Raw genomic sequence first — 22,047 nt, forward strand, 5'->3', positions numbered from 1 at the left:
GACCAACCAACGGTTGGCGGTAACCATATATACCACACATTAGGTATACAAACCAAAGTGGTATAATTTAAATTAATATATTACTTTATATTATTAGAACTCGCCTGGGCGTGTTTACTATTCTGCGAATCGAACAGAATAATAAAAGTATAATGTGTTATCTAATTTCGTCTGTTCGGCATTGACCATTGTGCATTGTAATTATTATTATATCCGAAGTCGATCGACTGTAGTTTTAGTGTAGTGCGGCGCCGTGCCTTACCAAGATAAACTTCTTACCAAGGTAATAATATTATTATTCGTTTGGGGTAAATCCCATCGGTTATTTCTGAGAACCATCAACACACCGCAGTTGTCGTTACCTGACAAACAATAGTTACACGTAGACGTTTATTGCGGTCAAAGGTGTTTTGTGTATTTATTTCGAGCTTGTTTTGTCATTCATTAATTTTTTTTTGTTTTACCCCTGCTGTAAATTTTAAAATAAAAGTTTTCCAATAACGTTGGCTACCAAGAATGAATCCGACCGTGACGGACAACACAGAACGGTCATCGAAACCGTTAAAGGTGGAAAACAATCATTGGTCGACCGAGCAGGTGCACCAGCAGATGTCTGATTTAAATAATTGTCCAGAAACTTTTGGCGGTACAGCAGCTGCTGCTAATAAACCGGTAGAAACAACAGACAAATCTAGTTTGCAAACGGATAGCAGAGAAAACCGAGTAATTGTATCAGATTTGCAGGTAAAACGATCTTTGGATGACGGTCAAAAGCATAAGTCTTGTTCGCCCGCTAAAATACCAGCCCAAGGCATTGCTACCGGTAAGTACAAGTTTTAACAATTTTTATTATTGTCCATATTAGTATAAAATATACCTATGTAGGAAAAAAACTAGACCGAATAAACTAAAAAATAGCCGTTTGTGAAAACTTACCTGGCTAAATTTAAATAAATAACGTTTTAATTAACCCAGGGGTAAATAGGTACGGCCGCAAAAGCCATTCATTTCTAGGGTCGTATTCGCCTCACCTTGTCTAACGAAGGGTTCAAAAAAACCTGTAGCACAAATTAAATATAGTATAATATTATGAAATATAGTAAAATATATTATGCTGTACAAACGATTTTAAAGCGATCGACTAAACGTCGTCGACCGCTGTAATAACGTTTTAACCGATTATATATCCAAGTCTAGATTATTTACAGCACACATTGGGTAATCTGACCGATTCACTTTTTTTATTATTATATAATTTCTGATATTATTTATAAGTCGTAAAATGTCGAAGCTATTTTTACTACAAGATTGTCGATACCTACGTTATGACAATTAATTAACCTTTTAGGCAACAAGTAACAGTATCTGGAAAAGGTGTGGCATTGTAGACTGTAGTTTAGCTACGTCCGCCGTCTCTTCACCTCGGATGGGTGACCACCCATGGGATTTTAACGGCGACCCACATTGTGTCCCTAACTAAAATCAACTTCAAGGTCATCTATTATCTTGTGTTATTTATTTTAAGATTAAAATCATCGTTCATAAGTTACATAACCCATACAAGTATAAACGATACGTATCAAGAGTTTTTTTGGGGGGGGGGGTAGGGAGGGGGCGCGATTGACGCTTAAGTCTTATCCTTGCCTTTTCTATATCTGCTGAACCAAATTGTTATATAATAGAAGAGAAATTAAAGACTGGTAAATTTCAACAATACACCCATGGGTTAAGTAGTTTTTATTTCGAATAAATATCATTTATTCTGTTCCTATCCTCTCAATTGACCAGCATAACTTTGGACGCCTTTGGCTCTAGTTTACAGGTAGATGTTCTGTATACAGCTTTTTCTAAGGCTTATGACGTGAAACTCACAAAATGTGTTTTTGATTTCCAATTAAAAAGGGTAGGTTTTAAAAATTAAACAAATATGTTGATAGATTAAAAAAAAACAAGGGGGGGAGAGAGAGAGATAATGTGACAATGTGATAATATTATATTACTGACACAACAAATTGACTGACAATAACGTTTATAAAAAAAACACATGACACTGATCAAAATCGCAATTGGATATTACAACAGACAATAGTAACCCAAGCAAAATTTAGTGTCTCGCGTCCACTTGACAAGACAACATGACACAAAAAACCGAAGTTATCATAGTCACCGCAGAAGAAAAAAAGAAAATGTTAAAAAACATCAATAGGATGATCAAACGAAAGAAGACCGAGATAAAGTTTTTATTAAAAGGAAAACCATATTATGGAAGAAATTACATCAGGAGACTGAAGAAGAGGGAAGCAAAACGAAAACAAGCAATTCACCAACTCGCAACGAGCCAAACAATAAAGGCAGTTCCGCCGGAAACGATGGATAAGAAAAGAGCCGTAATTGGTGATGTAGTTTTAATAAATTTTTGTTAATAAAAAAAAATTATTTAATAAATCTTTTAGAAAAATGGGATTAAATTTTAAGAAAAAAATGGGACATTAAAAAAAAAGAAATGGAATTTAAATTTTAAGAAACTGTACAAAAAAAAAACATGCCATGAATCCACTCATTTCCTACTACCGACTACAATTTTTCTCTTTATCCCTAAAAAAAATGTATACAAACAAACAGAATAATTTAAGAGTGAATTTGTCAAACGGTCCAAGTTCCAAAGTATACAAATTTAACTTAATAATTTGATTTGTATTTTATTCATTACCAGAAACACTTAAACATTTTTTTATTCATATTCCTCACTTGAAAAAATTACAAAACTGTTTCCAATAATGAATAAAATACAAATCAAATTATGATGTTCAAATTTTTTACTTTAGCACTTAGAACGTTTGACAAATTTACTCTTAAATTTGCAAAAGAGACATGAAATTGAAAAAAAATTGTTAATCAATGCAAGATTTTTGTTTTTCTCATGCATAATATACATTATAAATATATGTTGAATGTAGATATACATGTTCATAAACTAAAACATTAAACTGAGAAAAACAAAACGAGATATAGATAAAACAAATCATTGAATCTATCCGTACTTACTATCTTAAACAGCCTTTAAAAAAATAAAAGGAAATCTATACTTTTATATAAAAACTTTAAAATATGAGATCATATTTTTTTTTTATTAAGGGGGTGTAGTATAGAGTAGAATATAAGTCAATAAATTAAGGGGAAAAAAAATTGTATTATATTATGAACTGTATAACAATAACGCCAATTCGAAAATCGGTACAAATGACCCACATTAACTTATTGTAAAGTAAGCAAAACAAAATTTAGTAAGAAATTATTTTTAACGGGTTCCGAGCCAAAGCATTAACTACTTAAGCACACCGTCATAGATAGAAAATGAATTGAAAAAAAACAAAGTATAACCTTATGTAGTTAACGCATGCCACTATTGGTAACTGAGTTAACTCATTTAAGAGTATCCACACTTCATGCAGATACATCAATACATGGATATGTCCTGATTAAGACTAAACTATCATCATTTATCGCAAGGAGATTATAGATCAGAAATAATCATATAATTATAGTTTCTGGCCAGTTAGCTAACCTAACCTAACTTGACCAGTTAGATAATATATGGTCTTACTCTTAACTTTATTTTCAGACTGACCCTCCATATCTATATCTATTTAATTATTTATATAATTTTGTAACCTACAAGGTTAATCCAACTTAGGCAAGACACTCATTTTCCTGAAAATATTCATATTTTCAGACTTTTTTCCCCCTAAACTTTTAGGTACATATTTATCTTCAACCCTCATGCGTTAAAGATGTACGGAACTCGTTTTATTCAAATGGAAACATATGTTTTTAGTTTCACAAATATGTAGACAATTTTTTTTTTTTTTTAATAGCGTTTCGATTTTGAATTATCTCTTCGTTTTCTGTGACTTGGTAAAGATTTGAAATTAAAATCAATATATTTTGTTTGGTTTTTCAACAGTAGCACTTTTATTAGCCATCAAATAATAATAATATTGATCCCCATCGATAATACTGTCACCGATAATGAGACATAAAGAACACTAGCTGGAGAAAGTTTCAGAATGACCACCAGCTGTAAGACACATATCCATGTCAATACTATTAACTGTTCTTACTGTAAAAGGCATAAATGTTAAATAATCCTGGGAAGACTCTTTCTGTGCCAAAAACTAAGTGAAGTTTATTATCCCTAAGGTTCGATATTTACAGATAAGGCCACTACCAATCCATATCGAAGAATAATTAAATATAGTCCCCAATTACGACTTACAACCGTGTATTATTTGGAGTAATGGTTAGAGTGGATCGACAATCTTGGACGATAGTGTAGTTTTTTGTGTGTTTTTACTTGTCGTTTGGTTAGGACTTTTATTTGCGGACAACGCAATCATTTCTTATAGAATTTCCACACTATCTGGTGGTTGTTTAATATTGAAAAATACTCATTCCCGTCACGATTAAGGTCTAATTACTTAAGTCACAAAGCTTAGAAGTCAGAAGGAAGATGCTGTATCCGTAAAAGAAATGATTTTATCAAAGACCCAACGGTAATGCGTCTGGTCATTTTGACGAGAGAAAAGGTGGCCTCATAAGGCATTTTAATGTTATGTGAATAATTTTTTTTTCTTATTGTACATAAATTATAAAAAGGCCGTAAGGCGTCTGTCTACTTAAAATTTAAATAAAATATAATTTATAACATACGAATGTATGAATATAGCAGCACGATGCTGTTGTGATTTTTAGTTTATAAATTATTTTCTATTTAGAACTGTATGCTCATTATCCAATAGTAAATATAATAAATGATTTTGGCTTTATAATTTATGCCTTTTTTTTTCATTTCACATGTTGTAGAACTTACAAATTCCGAAGTGGCTAACAAATTAAACGAACACAAGTCAACTTTGGCAGTACCTGGCATGGATAATAAAATTGTCCACAATTTTGTAGGTGTAATGGAAAATCATGTGACTGATGAAATAACGAAAAAAATTAAGCTCGAGTACGTCGAAGATACCTTCACAAATAACGGTAATTACAACTTCGTACATCTTTATACTGTAATTTGCTGCAATAAAACAAATGTAAGAAACAATGCAAATTTAACAAATTGCTTAAAGAATTCTAAGAATTTGATGATCCATTAGGGAACGAATTGAAATTGTTTGAGAAAAAGATACATTATTTGTATATCCAAAGATGTTACTAAGAAAATGCAAATTAAAACAATTTCCGCTGTAAATTCATCTGGGAGTCTATTCTTGAAAATTTTCTACTACCATTTCGTATACGAAATGTGACTTTCTACTGGTTTTTTAAAACTGTATTCTTGAAATTGCGTTTTCTATTACTCTTTCTATTCTACTAGGCATTCGTATACGAATTACGTTATATTACCTGAATTATTATATTATCTAGTCTAAAATCTTGTCAAATATTTAAATATACAATTGGTTTACTATTTAATAATTCTAAATATTTATGATTACTCTAAATAGTAAAATTAAATTTAGTTAAATGTATACTTTATAAAATATAGTCTATATATTTAGTAGGTGGTATTTAGTACAAAATGCACTTTATCAACTTTCTATAGTACACTAATGTAATGTTTAAATTTTAATAAATCATTTATTTGGTTGGTTGGTTCTGATTTATGTTCATTATATTGTATTGAAAATATTTTTTAGTTGATAATTAATTACAATATATAATAATAATACAAAATTATAATTATCTAAGACTTTATTACTATTATGAAAATTATTGGTAGGAAGAACTAACTTAGAAAGTTGTACTTACTAAATATTAGTATTTATAGATTAGAAATTTTCGAATTAATTTGTATTTTTTTATTCTTCTCCAAACAGTCTTGCATGCTAATAATTATGGGTACGTAGTAATGACAGCAAATTGTTAAAATATATAATATATTATATTATATAGACATATTTCATTTTAGTAATATAATAACTATTTTAATAGTAACATAAAATATTAAATCTGTGTACTTACATTCAAAAGGATCAATAGGCTCATAAGTTCGCCTAGTTACTTCTCCGTCAAGTTCTCTTTGTTCCAACTCTTCGATAGCAAATAATTGCATTATTAAATCATTATCATCATCCATTTAAAAAAAAAAGTTATGCAGTAATGACAATACTTAGCTTTTTTAAAACCTATAGTTAGACAAGGCAGACCTTACTTATCTCGTGGGTTCTCGGTCTTTAGTAATAATCTTGCGGAAATGTTCAGACACCGGCAGTAATCACTAAACGATAAATGGATATCGACAAACGTAGTCAACAATAGAGGTGACACATTATTTAAAATAATTTATGGTAAATTCAGTAAAACACATTACACAGTCGACACTGTTGACTATACAATACAAATTGACAACTATTGGTAATTTCGACTTTTAAGATTAAGTTAAAGTTTTTGATTGTAGTACATTCTCATAAATTATGACACCGTAGTTAACAAAGTACAAACACCGCAAATAGTATTATAAGTACAATAATATATCTTATGGATTAACTAGAGAGACTAGATAAATAATTTTTATGAAATCTTTCTATTGTAAACAATATCGCATAAAATACGAAAATTATGTGATCATTACGGCGGACAATATATGTGTCACATCGGTATAATAGAAAGTTATACAATATACATAGGTACAATAAAATCCAATGTAATACCATTAACCCTAACCATGCATTTGTTGCATCCAATTATTATTTTTTGGCGTACTACATATGCCCGCGGACTATATATTCTATTAAATATGTTTTGATACCATATTTAATAACTAATAAATATGTAACAAATATAAATATAATATTAGATATGTAAGTAATATAACGATGAATTGAGTTTTTATTGTCATAACGTGAAACTATTGTTTGATTTTTATAATTATTATAATTTTAAAGATAATAATTTGTCATTATCAAATATAAGTATTTCACGTCATATTGATACTAAACGTTTATGTTAATCTATAATAATAATATAGCATAGTAAATTTCATTTATACTCTAAATATATATTTTATGTAGTACACATATTATTTACTATAAATAATGTAGATTAAATTATTATTATTGTTATTATGGATTAAAGTACTCGTATAAGTATAAGTATGAGTATAAGTAATCGTTATTCGTACGCGAATCATAGATTCTACTGCCTATACCCCAGTAGTTGCAACGTATACGAATTGGACCCGTAATAGAATGTTATTCGAGTGCTTTGAGTGACCGCAGTAGAAAATTATTCGTGTACGAATAGTCATATAACACTGCTTTAAATGGTATTCTTGATATTCGCATACGAACATTTCGTATACGAATCGGTCGTATACGAATAATTTTCGAATGGTTTCAAGAATAGACCCCCTGTCTTAGTGTTTTGAAAAAATAGGTTTTACAAACTATAACCTGTCTCATAAAACAATCGACGTTAATATATATTTACTACACAACTTCCCGCACAAATGTAATGTTTACTTAGGTCATTTACTCGTGATAAGATTTTATTTAAGATTGTCCCCTAAAAGGTAAAAAAAATTATTGTTAGTAATAAAAAAATATTCGTGGTACAAACCTGTGGGCGTGGATATATAGATATAATATATACTATACAGTACAGATAATGAGAATAATAATTGCATCGACGTTTTTTTTTTTGGTACACTTGTATTCTCCTTGGATCTCCTATATCCTTTGTTAGATTAAGGCGGTGTATTATAATCTTGAATCTTGATATTCGTTCACTCGCCAATCGCCATTCGAGGTCGCAGGTGCCTTCCGCAGCAGCTGCTGGTTTTGCACCTTGTGTTATCTTAAAATGATAATTGTCTTGTGTATTGTGGTAGTCTTGTGTATCTTACTAAGAGGAGATATCGCGTATCAGGTAAGTGAAAATAATTTAAAATATTTAGTATTTACACATTAAAATAGTATCTATTCTAATATAATGAACTGCTGGTAACCATTAAATTAAAGGATCAACAAGTTCAACGAGCTCTTAATTAACCGATAAATATTTTAATCATTCATTAACGCTCTATTGGTTCAGCAAACATTTTTATTGAACGTTTATACAACCAGGTTTAAATTTGGAACGAGTTTTTATAGTTGTTTAACGATATAATAACATAAATAAAAGTAATATATAATACATTATCTTTTTAATAAATAGATTATCGAAAAAAAACCATTGGGATCAGCATCAGCTCTTCTTTGTAGGGACCTACAAAACTACAAGGAATAATATAATAAATAGTATAATGTGTTTGATAACTATTAAATGACGTTGCACCAGTTTTATCAGAAATATTTTAAACTTTTATATTTATATTGCCAATAACGATGTACCTATCTAATTCTAATCTAATCAGCGTTTTTAAGACAAAAAAAAAAATTAAAAAATCATACCTATTTATCTGTTTATTGCATAATTTTTTTATAAATGTGTACTTAAAAACTATTTCAGCTATTATAACTTCCAATGGAGCGCACGAAAAATATTATTTTGAAGACATTAAACCTACTACAATCGACATTCCAAATGATGACGTCATGGATCTAAAAGATACAACTTATAACATGTACAGTTGTATGAACACAAAATATGTCGATGAATTCGTAGATATAAAATCGTTTATGAAACTAGAAAATATGTCTAATGGTAAGTATACAATTATATTTTGATTATTTTTTCTACAGAATTATTTACTATACCTATTTGTAGTAGTTAAACGCAGTAAATGAGTTGTGTTGTTTCTTTTCCCTTAGTTGTCATGTAAAGTACCTTGGGTGTACTAATTCTTATCCATAGATTATGAATACAAAGAAATCCGTTCAGTGGTCAAATAATGATCATATTGTGTCTGTTATAAAAATTCAGTTCTGTCAAGTTGTAGACAAAACAAGCAAAAATTCGTTGATTTTTTGTCCATCTGGTTTTTTATAATGTTTTTTTTTTTTTTAATTAAATTTCAGAGATAAACAGCTGTAAGTAATAGAGGCAATTTTTTGTTTTCAATATTGATAGTAGAGGTATTGCATATTGACTCGGCGATAATAATTATTATCATATTGTTTTTTTGTGTTATTGTAAAATATATTATGTAGGTATATTATTCTAATAGCTACATCACAACAGCCAACAGGATATCTATTTTTACTATTTTTGACAACAATAGCGTTGGTAATAAATTATAGACTGATTTATTATTATTTTATTGTTTCTTATTGCCGTCAAAAAGTCGACCAGTGAGCGATCAATAGGTAGTATATTTTAATGTATGAATGACAATTTAGTCAATAATACAATCTATAGTATTTACCAACACGTGGCGGTTGTACGAATATTTATATTGCAATCACAATAAATGTGTTGAAATTGGAAATGATAAAGTTTTTCAAATTTATGCATCACCAATTCATCTATGGTACATTAGATAATTTAAAAAAATATGAAACTAAAGCTAAAACTATGTATATCAAAGTTTACCGAGTACAATGTGGATACAACTCGACAAAAAAAAGAAAAAATTACACTTACAAACTGAGTTAAGAAACGTTTAACGTTATTATTGATAAAATGAACTTGACAAAAGACAACTGCAGTCTTGCAAAACGTTTTGTGATGTATTCAAAGCACTGCTAAAAATTACATCTTTAAATTATTTGAATATACTTGAGTGCGCTGAGATATTGCAAAAAATAATATATCCCAGTGATTTGGACAATACTTTTTCATCGACATAGATTACTTAACACTAGTGACACCATCGAGTATCAATTTTGCAAGTATTTAAGAGAAAAATCTTTAGATATTGAAATATTTTTTTAATATCGACACATTTTTAAACAAATTTAATTAACACATATACAAGAACCAAATGTCGACGTAAATCAGTAGTCTAATTAGTAATTATCATGTTCGAATATATTATACCTAACCAACATTAAAAATATGAATAAGTAAAAGTATTATTACTTGTTCATATTTTTAATATTTCAACTCGAGTATTTAAGCATTTAAATAAAATTTGTTCGACTTACTTATACCTAATTAAATTTAATTGTCTAGTAATTGAGGGCGGCAATTTTTCACAGGCCTACCAAAGTAATAAACAAATTACAATAATGTAAAATCCAAATTTGAAAAACTTTAATTCGTTAAATTATTATTAGGTATATTTTTTTATACTAAAATTCCAAATCTATATAAGAAACGTGATAATTTCAATAAGTCATTTATATATTACCGATATAGTTATTGAATTAAAAATGATTAAAAATCATTAGGTGTTTTAAAAAGTTCTTTATAATTGTGTAAATTAAGTATTGAAGCGAGGCGATGGGTTAAATGGTATTCTTTGTAATACTACTATGGAGAAGTCATAACTACTTGTTTCTAAATTACTCTTAAATTGATTAAAAATTGTAATTTAAAAACGTATTCACGTTATTCAAATCACAATTAAGCTGGTCAACTTCACATTTTATTTTTAGAGACTGTGTATCTAACCCAAGTAGTATAGTGCATATTAGTAGTTTATATGCCCAGGGTTGGCCTCCTCATGCAATATGCATAGTGTTTTGTTGTCGGTTTAGGCTTTTAATCCATGTGTATTAATTCAGTATCGTGAAGTGTATTAAATTCTACTTAAATCTAAATACCGACAGCGAAAAAATGCGAATAGACTGGTTCTATCTAAGCTAACAACCGGCGACCATTACAATTGAGAATAAAAAGGAAAAGAAAACTTTATTTTACGTTACCTTTAAATGGGAATATTCAAATATTTATATAATGTTATTTATTTCGAGTTTTCCATGTCGCACACTGTACATAACATAACGCTGTAACTTACAAGGTTTGCTTGCTAAGTACATTTTTTTGTGGCGGCGAGACGTGCCTTGTTCAAAGAAGCGACGTGGCAAATCTGTAATGTTGAATAGAAGAGGGCTCACTGTTCGGTTTAAATGAATAATCTTGCTTAAAAATATACATATTTATTCTTTGAAGCCACAGGAGGTGGTTAATCTTAAAAAAAATAATAGCCCATTAATTTAATTCCAACCCATTACAATTTTATCTTGTGAAATCTGTCAGTGAAACATCAAGTATCAAAAATAGTGTACACAAAGAAATCATACACAACAATGTCCTTTATTACTAGCAAGGAAATATAATTTTATTTTAAACCATTTTTTTTTTTTTTTTTTTTGAGTAAAAATCCTAGTTTAGATTCAACAGACGACAAGTGACTTGTCTACTTAGGCTGAAGTAGAAATTAAGTTTTAATTTTTCAAATCTTATGTGTATAACTGCAAAGCTCATTTAAAGCTATAGAGTTTTCGATAATTTAGGTTTATTTATCCGGTTATTTGCAATTTGGCTGTGCGGTATAACTTTATTTATTTCTAATAAATTTGTTCTTAAATGTATAAAATCTCAATTTCGCGTTAGTAGTAATATAAAACATTCAAAGAACGTGCAAACGTTAGCTAAAACGTGCAACTCAATGACAAACCACATAAAAGATAAAACCTCACTGTTAGTGCAACAGAGATGACATGGCATTATGAAAACAAAGAACAATTTTAACTGACAAACAAATACGTTTGCAATACGAGTTTAATGTGATTTTGATAAAATACAGTTGTACTAACACAGCACCCTTTGTAGGGTAATATTGATTTTTTTTGAAAAATTTTCCATAGTAATAGATGCCAACAAGACCAATCAAAGCAAGACTATTCATTGCCCTCACTGTGAAATTGACGTTGGGTTTAACTATTACCAGGCTCACGTTCAGACAGTCGACCACAAGGTTGCTTTTTTCAAAGATAAAATCGATTTCGACGACTATTATGTGTTCCCATCCGTGTTGTGTTCGACCATGTTGGAGTTTTTGAATTCCAGACAAAAGGAGTTTACCGTCTTGGTCAACCACGTGGTCGAAGAACACATTGCCGTCGAAGTGGATGTTTCCCTGTTTGCGCTGTACCGCGAAAAGTCCAACGACAGTAAGAACATAGCCGAAGGCAAACAATTTAGTGTTAAAAACAAGGTAAGAATCATTTTTTTTTGGTAGGTATGGACATTATGCATGAATAAATTCTACAACAGCTGTTGGGCGTATCTTGGTGACGTCAAATTTAAAGTTTTCCCTCCATTTCTCCAAAATATTTGTTTATTAAAACACATTTCTATTTAGATTAACATGTTTTTATTAAAAAGATTGGATAACCCTTTGGCTTTAGGGGTTTGGGAATGTCAGAGATGGAATGTTAAAACAAAATATGGTTCTAGCCATAAACAAGACAAGATGATACAATTATTTGTAGATATGTATTTAAATTCAAAACTTATATACTTGGGACAGGTTTAGTTTGGGAATGTTGGAGATGAAATTTCTAAAATATTTAAACAAAATATGGTTCTAGCCATAAACAAGACAAGATGATACAATTATTTGTAGATATGTATCTAAATTCAAAACTTATATACTTGGGACAGGTTTAGTTTGGGAATGTTGGAGATGAAATTTCTAAAATATTTAAACAAAATATGGTTCTAGCCATAAACAAGACAAGATGATACAATTATTTGTAGATATGTATCTAAATTCAAAACTTTTATGCTTGGGACAGGTTTCATTAAGGAATACAAATTTTAGTTTCAAACGTGGGATATACAAATTATTTAATTTTTTAATCATAAAAATCGACATGAACAAAAACAACTGTTTTATTTTGCAAAATCTTAATTTAAAGGTCAGACTGTGATGTGTATGTATTAGTTGAGTAATTAGGACTCTATTCTTTTTTTTGTACAGGTAATGTCCGGTGAAACTAACATAGCTTGGTTGTATGAGGATATCGTTAACTCGTTTCTGTATCAAACTGAGAATTTCCAAAGGTCGCGTTGGTCGTTGGAGGGAATAATTTGTTTAAAAATTGATGTAGTCAAATCGTTGATAGATATTGTTCATCTGTCTACTAACAAAACTACTGTAATCCATAATATGCCGGCAAATTCTATTTCCAACGAGTCAACCGAGAACACTATGCCAGGTATGTAGTGTGTAGTTATTGTAATCATATATGTTTTTAGCTTAAATTAAATGTGCACAATACAGTGGTGTATGTAATAATTTATGTTCTAATTTTGGTTTCTTAGTCATAAAAATAATTTTATAAAAATGTATCGACGGCATGTTTTGTCGTTGATACTTTTATTTGCAATTTCAAGTAGTTGGTAAAAATAACGTATAAATGAAAGGGTACAGGGAAAAACCCAGCAGTCACTTTTTAAAAATGGCATTTTTTTTGTCATAAAATTCGTTTTGATACAAATCGAATCTGATCTTTATTTTTAAGCACAGTTATAAACAAACAATTTTTTTTAAAGTTCTGAATATTTTTTAGCATTACTTAAACATGTTTTTCTTTGATTAGAAAAAAGTTACTTTGTTGGTTTTTTTTCCCTGTAGGGGAGAATGGGGGAATACCAGTCAGTGGGTAATACCGGCCAATAGAATATCTCTTAAAATATGATAGTTAAAATTTAGACGAGCACGCAATTTGATAACTGTTGTTACCAGAACCTAATACCAGATGTTTTAAAATGATAAAAAACTTTTTTTCCCTCCAAATTTCCAATTTTTTACTATATTGACTGTTCCTAATATATCACAAACTGGCAAGGGTTGCATTTATTGGCTCAAAATATACCTAAATATTACAGCTTTTAAGTAAATACATGCATTTAAAAAAAAGTCTGATAGGGGTAATTACCAGTAAAAACTGATGGGGTAATAACGGTCTAACATAACTTATGTAATAACCTTACCTAACTAACATTTCCATTAAACATACAATGTCTTTGAACAATATCGTTGTACAATAGGTCTGTACTGATAACATGATATTTTGATCATAATTTGTATGTTTTTTCAGGAACTTAAAATTTTTCCCTATGTGTTTTTTGGCGACTGGTATTTACCCAGAGCTATATGGGGGTAATGGCGGTCATTCGCAGTTAAAAAAAAAAAAGTTAACTTAATTAAAAAAAATCTGAAACATATGCATAACACCTAACAAGTATATAGTTTGATTTCAAGAAAGAACGGAATTTCTGGACTTATAATTGCAAAGATATTTCAATTCCCACTTAAGTGGTCGCAATTCCCCTACCGTTCAAATAAAGTATTTTTTAAAATTTTTTTTTTTTTGTGTAGAAATCCCAAAAATGCGACTGATGCGGTGTCAGCTTTGCAATAACTTCTTCAACCGGGACTACTACAGTGAACACTTGGAGACGTCGCATAGGAAATCCGACGTAAAAGGTCGTCGGAGACTATTGCCCAAACACCGGGCACAACATACGACTGCGTCCGAGTTCTTTAGAGCAATCAAACCAGACGTTTTGGATATCGTCAGCGAAGTCATGTTGACTTCACCGACTGTCGTTATCACGGTGGAATTATTCGTGCACTACAACGACGACAGTAATGCTGCTGCACATAATACCAGATGGTACAACTATGCCAGTTACACCGAAAGTAGAATCAAGTGTTTCGCCGTCACAAACAAGGTAATGCATCGAAAACGGCCAATGTGTGTTTCATAAATGTTTTTTTTTCTAGTGATTCAATGTAGGTTTTTTTGACATTTTCATGTCTTAGCTCAGGCACATAACCGAAAAAAGTGTTACGCTGGTATCTGATAAGAGAAAAGAGATTAGGGATGGAATGGGGTTGGGGTGAGAACAGTCTCGTACTTGAATTCAAGTCTAAATATTCAACAACTCCCGCGTACCCTGAAACTTTTGACATTTTTTTATGTCTTTACTTTAGCACAACCGGGGAAAATCGACGGGAAAAAAACTTAACGAAAATATCAGATGATTTATCTGATAAGATAACAGAGATAAGAGATTAGAGATAACATGTTTCCCGTGGTTGTTGGTCTCGTACGCAAGCTGTTGTAGAGAGATGGGGATGAAGTTGAGTTGGAGTTGGAGATGGATTTACTTTTATCAATACCTTTGTAAGGCGTCCTCTTATACTTGTTATAAACTGACCAATGCAATGTACGCCAGAAATCAAATAATAATATTTATTTAAGCCGATTTCACCAACATTTGTTAAGGATTTAACTTGCTGTTTAACTTTTTAACAACCTATTTCGGGTGATTAATTCACTAACTAGTTGTTAAATATATCGGCTGTACTAGTTGTTTTGATTATACAATTATAATCACTTATCACTTATCAGTTACCACATTTCGCGATAACCAATGAGAACGCTGGAATTAAGGTAACCGCTTTGGTAACCAAACTACCATTTCGTTAACGGTTAACTTAACAAATAGAATTTATTAAAAATAATGTCTTGGTGAAACTTACTTAATTTAACCAGATGTGTTAAATTTAAATGAATATTGTTAACTAACATTATGTTAAAAGTGTATTTACTCGTAATAATAGTCGGTGAAACCTGCTGAATATGTTTTATTATAATAATTCTTTTCATTATCTAATTTGTGTTATACTAGAACGCTTAGTTGGTAATAATGATAGAGCATATTAGTTTCAACTTAAAGTGAATTGTCTTGTTTTTTTTTTGCCCCTTTTTAGTATCCATTTTCACGTGTAATATAAAATTAAATTGTTTTTGCAGGTTCTGACGAGGACTTCGAGTTTATCGAACTGGTATGAAATGGCGTCAAACGATTTGAAACGGCAAAATCAAGAAATGCTAACAAATGAACCCATGTGGTCGTTGGATTGTATAATGTTCTTGGAGATTTCTTTTTCCGAATACAACGTATAAGAGACTTATACAACTGTAGAAATATTCCTATACTACCTACTATAATATGTGTATTTCCATTGAACATCCCTTCGTCGATGGAAATACCAAGATGTTAATATTGTTATAATGATATTTAAGTATAAATAATTTTGTTGTCTGAATGTGATAGTTTCTGATACATCTGTCGATATTCATACTCATCTATCTATATTTATTGTATTGATCTATTCTCGCATTAGATACATGTATATTATATATATATATTGTGTTTACACGCAGTTAATGAGATATATTGTTACGGCCTAGTAGTTATGTATTTTACCTTTTTGTTAATTAGGTTTAGTGAATTGATAAATTGTTAAGAAACTGTTGAATCAAAATGTTTGACAATAACCATAATAATTATTTAATATAATAATATATATTGCCATAATATTATTATTACCGTGGATAATTATTATATGGAAGTGTTTATTTTTATTTTTCAGACGCAATTTTACGATTTAAGAGCTGAAAATTAGTACGAAGATAGGTCTAACGTAATACCTATAACATATTGTGTAAAAAAACAGTAGTCAACATTTGTTTTTATGGAAAAAAAGAAACCCGAAAACAATGTTTCTGACAGATGACAATATTTTAGTTGATTAAAACTTAGTAAGACTTGCATCATTGAACCTAACTAGGTAGAATACGTTTTACCCATAATGGTGGCTTTGGAGTTTTATCATCAATGGTAAAAATGAAAGAAAAAAATCTTTTTGCAAACAATGATGTATAATTTTTAATAATTTGGTACCAAGAAAAAGAGTCAATAACTGAACAATAGTTTTTTTTGACTAATTGACAGTATTTATTAAATACACATTATAGTTAATGATTTTGCAAAAAATCACACTCTCCAAAGCAATGTCTATTGATGATAATCACATAAATGACATCATCATGGTATTTTATTAGTTTTCAAGTACATACACAATACTTTCTTAAAGGTCATTCACACTGGAATTGATTAAAGCACATTGTATAAGCGATTTGTAACTAAACCTTAACATTCAGCTAGTATTTTTAAACGTACATATTACCATAGAAAAGAAGGATATATTTTTATATACTTTTTTTCAAATTTAAAACGCAAATAGGACCATAATAACATTTAATTTATATACACTGTTCTAGTCTATGTCTATTCTGGTTTTGTACACAAATAAAATTAAAAAAATAATATTTTATGAACAAAGCTGTTATTTAATATCTATTTGGAATAATAACACAGCGTCTTTTGCATACCCATTATCATGTTGTTTTAGTGAAAAATTGCCTATACAATGCGCCTTAATAATTGCTAGTGTAGAGCCTCCTTAATAAATATATATACAAACAGCTATTTACTGTGATTTTTAACAATCTACTATTATCTTGTAAGCTCAATTTATTGGTGTAATTATACCGATATGCTTTTAAAATTGGCTTACACAAAATGGAAAAATATGACTTGTCAGTTGTCTGGGTCGAGCAATGGCTGCTATTTATAATTTAGAATATTATAATTATATTTAGAATTTTAGTATCGATTAAAAATTGTAATTGCTTTTTTTCCCCTAAAGTTGGAAAACCCAATCAACTAGTGTTGTTCTAACCCAGATTTAATCTCGGCACATAGATGTTTATTTTTTTTTACAAAAATTTAATTATAAATATCACAAACATTGCCAGTTGTTCAAGAATTTTAAATCACAACCTACATTTTTAACCATTAAGTAGCGTGTATACTTGCATTTATTAAGGCGCATTGTATAGGCAAGAGAACTTACTTAAAAACATTGCGATTTATGTTATGAAAAACGTTTGAATTCTTCACAAACATTTTCAAGGCATCGATCTTGGCACAATTAAAATTTTTTTTTTACAGTTAATGTAAAAAACTGCAAGTTTTAACTGTGTTATTGATATATTAGATACTACAGCCCATGAGTCGAGGTTGTTAAATGTTTTTCTCACATGTTTATTTGAATCAAGTTTGACAACATTCAAATACATTTCCATTGAAATAAACATACAACTCGAATCAAGGATTATATTATAACAAAATTTTTTTTTGGTACCTTCAATGTAAAATACTATTTAGACTGTTACAAGGCAATGAAATATATATTTTTTAGGCTTGTACCAATTAATTGGGTTATACAGGGTAAGTGAATTAATTTGTTGTAATTTATTTCCTTGTCTTACAACAAAGTTACTTTACATGTTTTTTTAGCAACGAAAATAATTCTAAGAGTTGGTGACAGGTGTGCAGAATTCAATCAAAGAGGTGAATATCAAAAGAGTAAATAAAGTTTATATCTCTTACAAAAAATTGATGAACAATTGCAAGTTAATAACACTAATAAACACTGTTAGAAATAGGGGTTTTTTTTTTAAATAAATAATGCCAGTTGTATTTCTCATAACGTCAATTTAGATAATACAACTCATTTGTTATTCCAATATTATAATTTATGTCTTAAACTAGGCTATAACTTTTGATGAGATAGCTTTCATCGTTTTTATAACTGTCATAACTATATTGTAGGTCGTTTACTTTTAGTAATGCGGTTGAACTTGTAAACACAAAAAAAAAACTTCCAAGCAGTTTGTCGTTATAACGAAGATAAAAATTAACACATTTTTGTTTTTACAGCCGACAAAAAAAAAAATTTTTTAAAAAAACACGAATTTGTAATTAATATAACAACTTATGTTATTTATATATATATTTTTTATTACTTTTTAACCGACAATGTATAGTTATAAAACATTAATGGATTAAGAATAGTGACACATGATGCTTTTCAGTCAATATAGATTTACTTCAAATTTTAAGCTAAACACATTTAACTGTTATAATATTTTGCTAAATTGTGTCCAAAATTAAAATCAATGAAAATTTGTCAAATATTTCACATTTTTTTCAATCTTAGAAAATGCAGCATGTCAAAACCGATTTTCTGGCTTGTCTGGTCTTAATACCTATTCAAGATAACCAAATGACGGCTAGCGTTGACTTTCAAAAATTCCCAATAGAGCTGATAATATATATGTAAAAGTGGAGTTACTGTAATTTTTTTAAATACACATATTTTTTGGCTTGCATTCACATTCAGTCATATCTTTCATTTTAAACAGATAACCCTAAATGAATACTTGTTGTTTGTTTTCAAAATTCAATATTACAAGGAGATAATATTGACATTTACAACGAACGACACATATTTTTCTTTGCCTACTATCTTTACCAGAATTTCGGTTACTTGGCACTGGAACACAGCCATTCTGGGTGACTCGTGGCTGTGCAATAATGATAATATTATAATGTATTATTATGTAGGTTAATACACACACACACACGAAAAACAAATTAGGCACTATCCGATCCGGGCAACACGGTTAAACAGTTAAAAGTATAAAACGATTGGCTGCTGTATTGCTAGCTCTATTTGTGGAACACACGACAATCAAAAACAAGTTTACCTTGACTGCATTAAACCATTATTTTTTTCAACCGGCCACCACCTTCGTCTTAGCTGGGAGCGTCTCCTCTCTAGTACGTTTTTTTTTTTTTACAATCTTATCCATTCACGGCGTTCGGTATTGCATAACACAGCTAGGACCGAAATAATTTATTATTTTTAATAAAACATTAAACTTACACAACACATGTTTTAATTATTATTATTAAGTCTAAAAACGTCGCACGACTCGCGAGAAATAATGAAACAACTCGGAGAGTAAAGTGTAAAATTGTTTTTTTCTTAGGTACTAAACCGTGGTTATAAAATAAAATAATTTTATATTGTTAGGTTAGGTTTATTGTAATACACAGTTTTTTTACTTATCAACCATGGATAGCTTTTAACGTTAGGTTAGGCAGCTAACTATTTAATTATATTATTTAAACAAAAATCGTAGAGAATTTTATCCGCTTTTTTAAGTATAGAATAATGTTTACAGTGAAATGCTTACTTTTTGTGTTATGAAAGGAAAATCGCTATAAAAAAAAAATGTGTTTTTCGCTTTTTTTCAAAAATTATTAGTTCTTTCCTCATTTTCAACGCCCTCTTGCTCGGAAACCATAAGTCGCAGAAAAACATAATATGTAGTTGAATTGTAGGTATTTTTCTATTCTTTACTTTTATATAGAACTATCTTTTGCGTAAAAAGCCTACTTTTTAAGAAATAAGCCGAAAACCAAAATGTTTAGCGTTTTTTGATGATTTGCAGTGAATGATTTTGTTGGACAACTTCAGATTTGTGTTAAGCACCCCAAAAAAACATAAAGTGAGCCACTAAAACCACAACTAAACCGAAACTTTACTCTTTAAACTATTAATACAATATTGACTGAACGTTTTATATTATGGTACTTAACAATATATTGCTTATTAGTCTTAAATGATCAGTGAATAGGTACCACGCAGTATGTTGTGTTATTATAGATAGTCCTATAGCAAAACACGGTTTGCCTATATCACATAACAACTTGTGCGTGTTCCCTTTGAAGCGTTTATATAGTTCAATTTAAATGTAATTTTGATTTTTAAACGACTTGTTACGACGTTAGTAGATTCGTGCAGAACAACCATTTAACAATAATTGTTATTAACCTCTAAAGTTTCACTAACCTGGAAATATACTTTTGCGGCCCCTATACAATTACCTAGTCATAGAAATATTTACCTTTACCTACAGATATACCTACAATGTATTATTATATGCGTACAAAGCCCGTTTGAATTGGATATATAATGCAAACACAGTGTTTTGTAGGTCGAATAATGGCAATAATAATAATAATTAATGAACGAACACTTCAAAACGGATACTTTCTGTGAACCGAATGTGAGACGACATTGCAGCTAGTATTGTTTCAAATTTATATTGTACCGTTACAGTACTGGTGCGCTATTGTTTTCCTTTTCCATATTATAACTAGTGGTCCCAAAATAATAATTGAATAGAAAATAACAATATATAATCATTCATTTTATCAAAAACAATACACTGGCCTATGCAGCTGTAATAATAATTGTCAAAAAGTGAAACGCAGCATTACCAAAAATCCGGTGTGAAAATTCTGCAGAGTAAACCAAAACTGCTTGCTATTAATCACATTGGACGACACTGAGATTCAAAGAAACTCTGACTTTTGAAACTTAAACGGTAAGATAAATATTTAATTTAATTTTCAAACTGAGAATAAAGTACTGCATATTTTGACTACTGTCGATAACCACTTTTGAATAATTATTAAGTTGTAAAACTAGGGATGCGATAGTGAAGTAAACAGTAGGACTAAAACCAGTATGGCCACACAAGAGGACAAAAAAATCCACATCGTTATTGCGGTTGGTACTCTATGTGATAAAAACAGTTTTTACGTATTGATACTCTTATCACCAAGATATATTGATAACGGTATTTATGGTATTCCAACTGACTTTAGTCCTACAATTTGAGACATTCACGTTTTAACTACCATCACACCCTGTATGTTGAAAATAGGTAGACAGATATATCCATTTTCTTCAACTGCAGCAGCTGTCTTGGCCGTTTTGGATGGATTCACCGCCGTGTTCGTCCGACCGAGCTTAATAGCGTTAAAAAATACAATATATAATATAATATGTCTATGCACGCACGCACAGACAATAGAGAGAAGATGGAAATAAAAGAAAAAAAAATAACACAATTGGTAATCGCGTTTCCGGGTCTAGCGTCTCCGAAAAACGGTATTATTGTGTCTTACAAACTGCTTAAGTAAACGGTCGTTAAGAAAGAAAAAAATGTACCCATTATTTAGCTATGCCGTGTTTTCTCATCAAGTGTGTTTCACCTGTAACCCCGACCTGACAGGTCCGTTATGTAGACCTAGCCCTAATAAGTAGGTAGACATCATACATACAATAATAATATCATCCCAATAATTATATTAACACCGAAATCGGGCGAATCACGACCGACCAATGTAAAAATTACAATACTATTACACTCTTGTGATGCTTATTATAATAATAATCTATAATAAGAGATGGACAAAAAATATACTATGGTCATTAAACTCCAATATTCTAAAATAATAGAACTTTTAAAACCTACTAAAAAACGTTTACCCTGTTTATTACAACTTTTAAATTAAAAAACCAAACCA

General features: G+C 29.8%; 1 protein-coding gene across 4 annotated transcripts; it reads left to right on the top strand.

Moving 5' to 3' along the window:
- Positions 1-221: 221 nt before the first annotated feature.
- On the top strand, positions 222-16,282 carry LOC126844398 (uncharacterized). 4 transcript variants are annotated; one of them, XM_050582582.1, is made up of 7 exons: positions 222-823; positions 4,864-5,040; positions 8,512-8,706; positions 11,763-12,106; positions 12,875-13,112; positions 14,279-14,634; positions 15,723-16,279. In XM_050582582.1, the coding sequence occupies exons 1-7, from the start codon at positions 517-519 to the stop codon at positions 15,873-15,875; spliced, it is 1,770 nt and encodes a 589-aa protein (XP_050438539.1). In that variant the 5' UTR covers positions 222-516; the 3' UTR covers positions 15,876-16,279. The 4 variants fall into 4 exon arrangements, with proteins under 4 accessions (XP_050438539.1, XP_050438555.1, XP_050438530.1 ...); XM_050582573.1 differs by having other exon boundaries at positions 229-823; positions 11,757-12,106; positions 15,723-16,277; XM_050582591.1 differs by lacking the exon at positions 222-823 and adding an exon at positions 2,105-2,394 and having other exon boundaries at positions 11,757-12,106; positions 15,723-16,282.
- Positions 16,283-22,047: the final 5,765 nt, after the last annotated feature.

This window comes from Adelges cooleyi, unplaced genomic scaffold, assembly GCF_023614345.1.
Source record: "Adelges cooleyi isolate 19-005CV unplaced genomic scaffold, UGA_ACOO_1.1 ACOO_flye_CR_arks_rails_tigmint_CR_PRNA_108, whole genome shotgun sequence".
Lineage (NCBI taxonomy): Eukaryota > Metazoa > Arthropoda > Insecta > Hemiptera > Adelgidae > Adelges > Adelges cooleyi.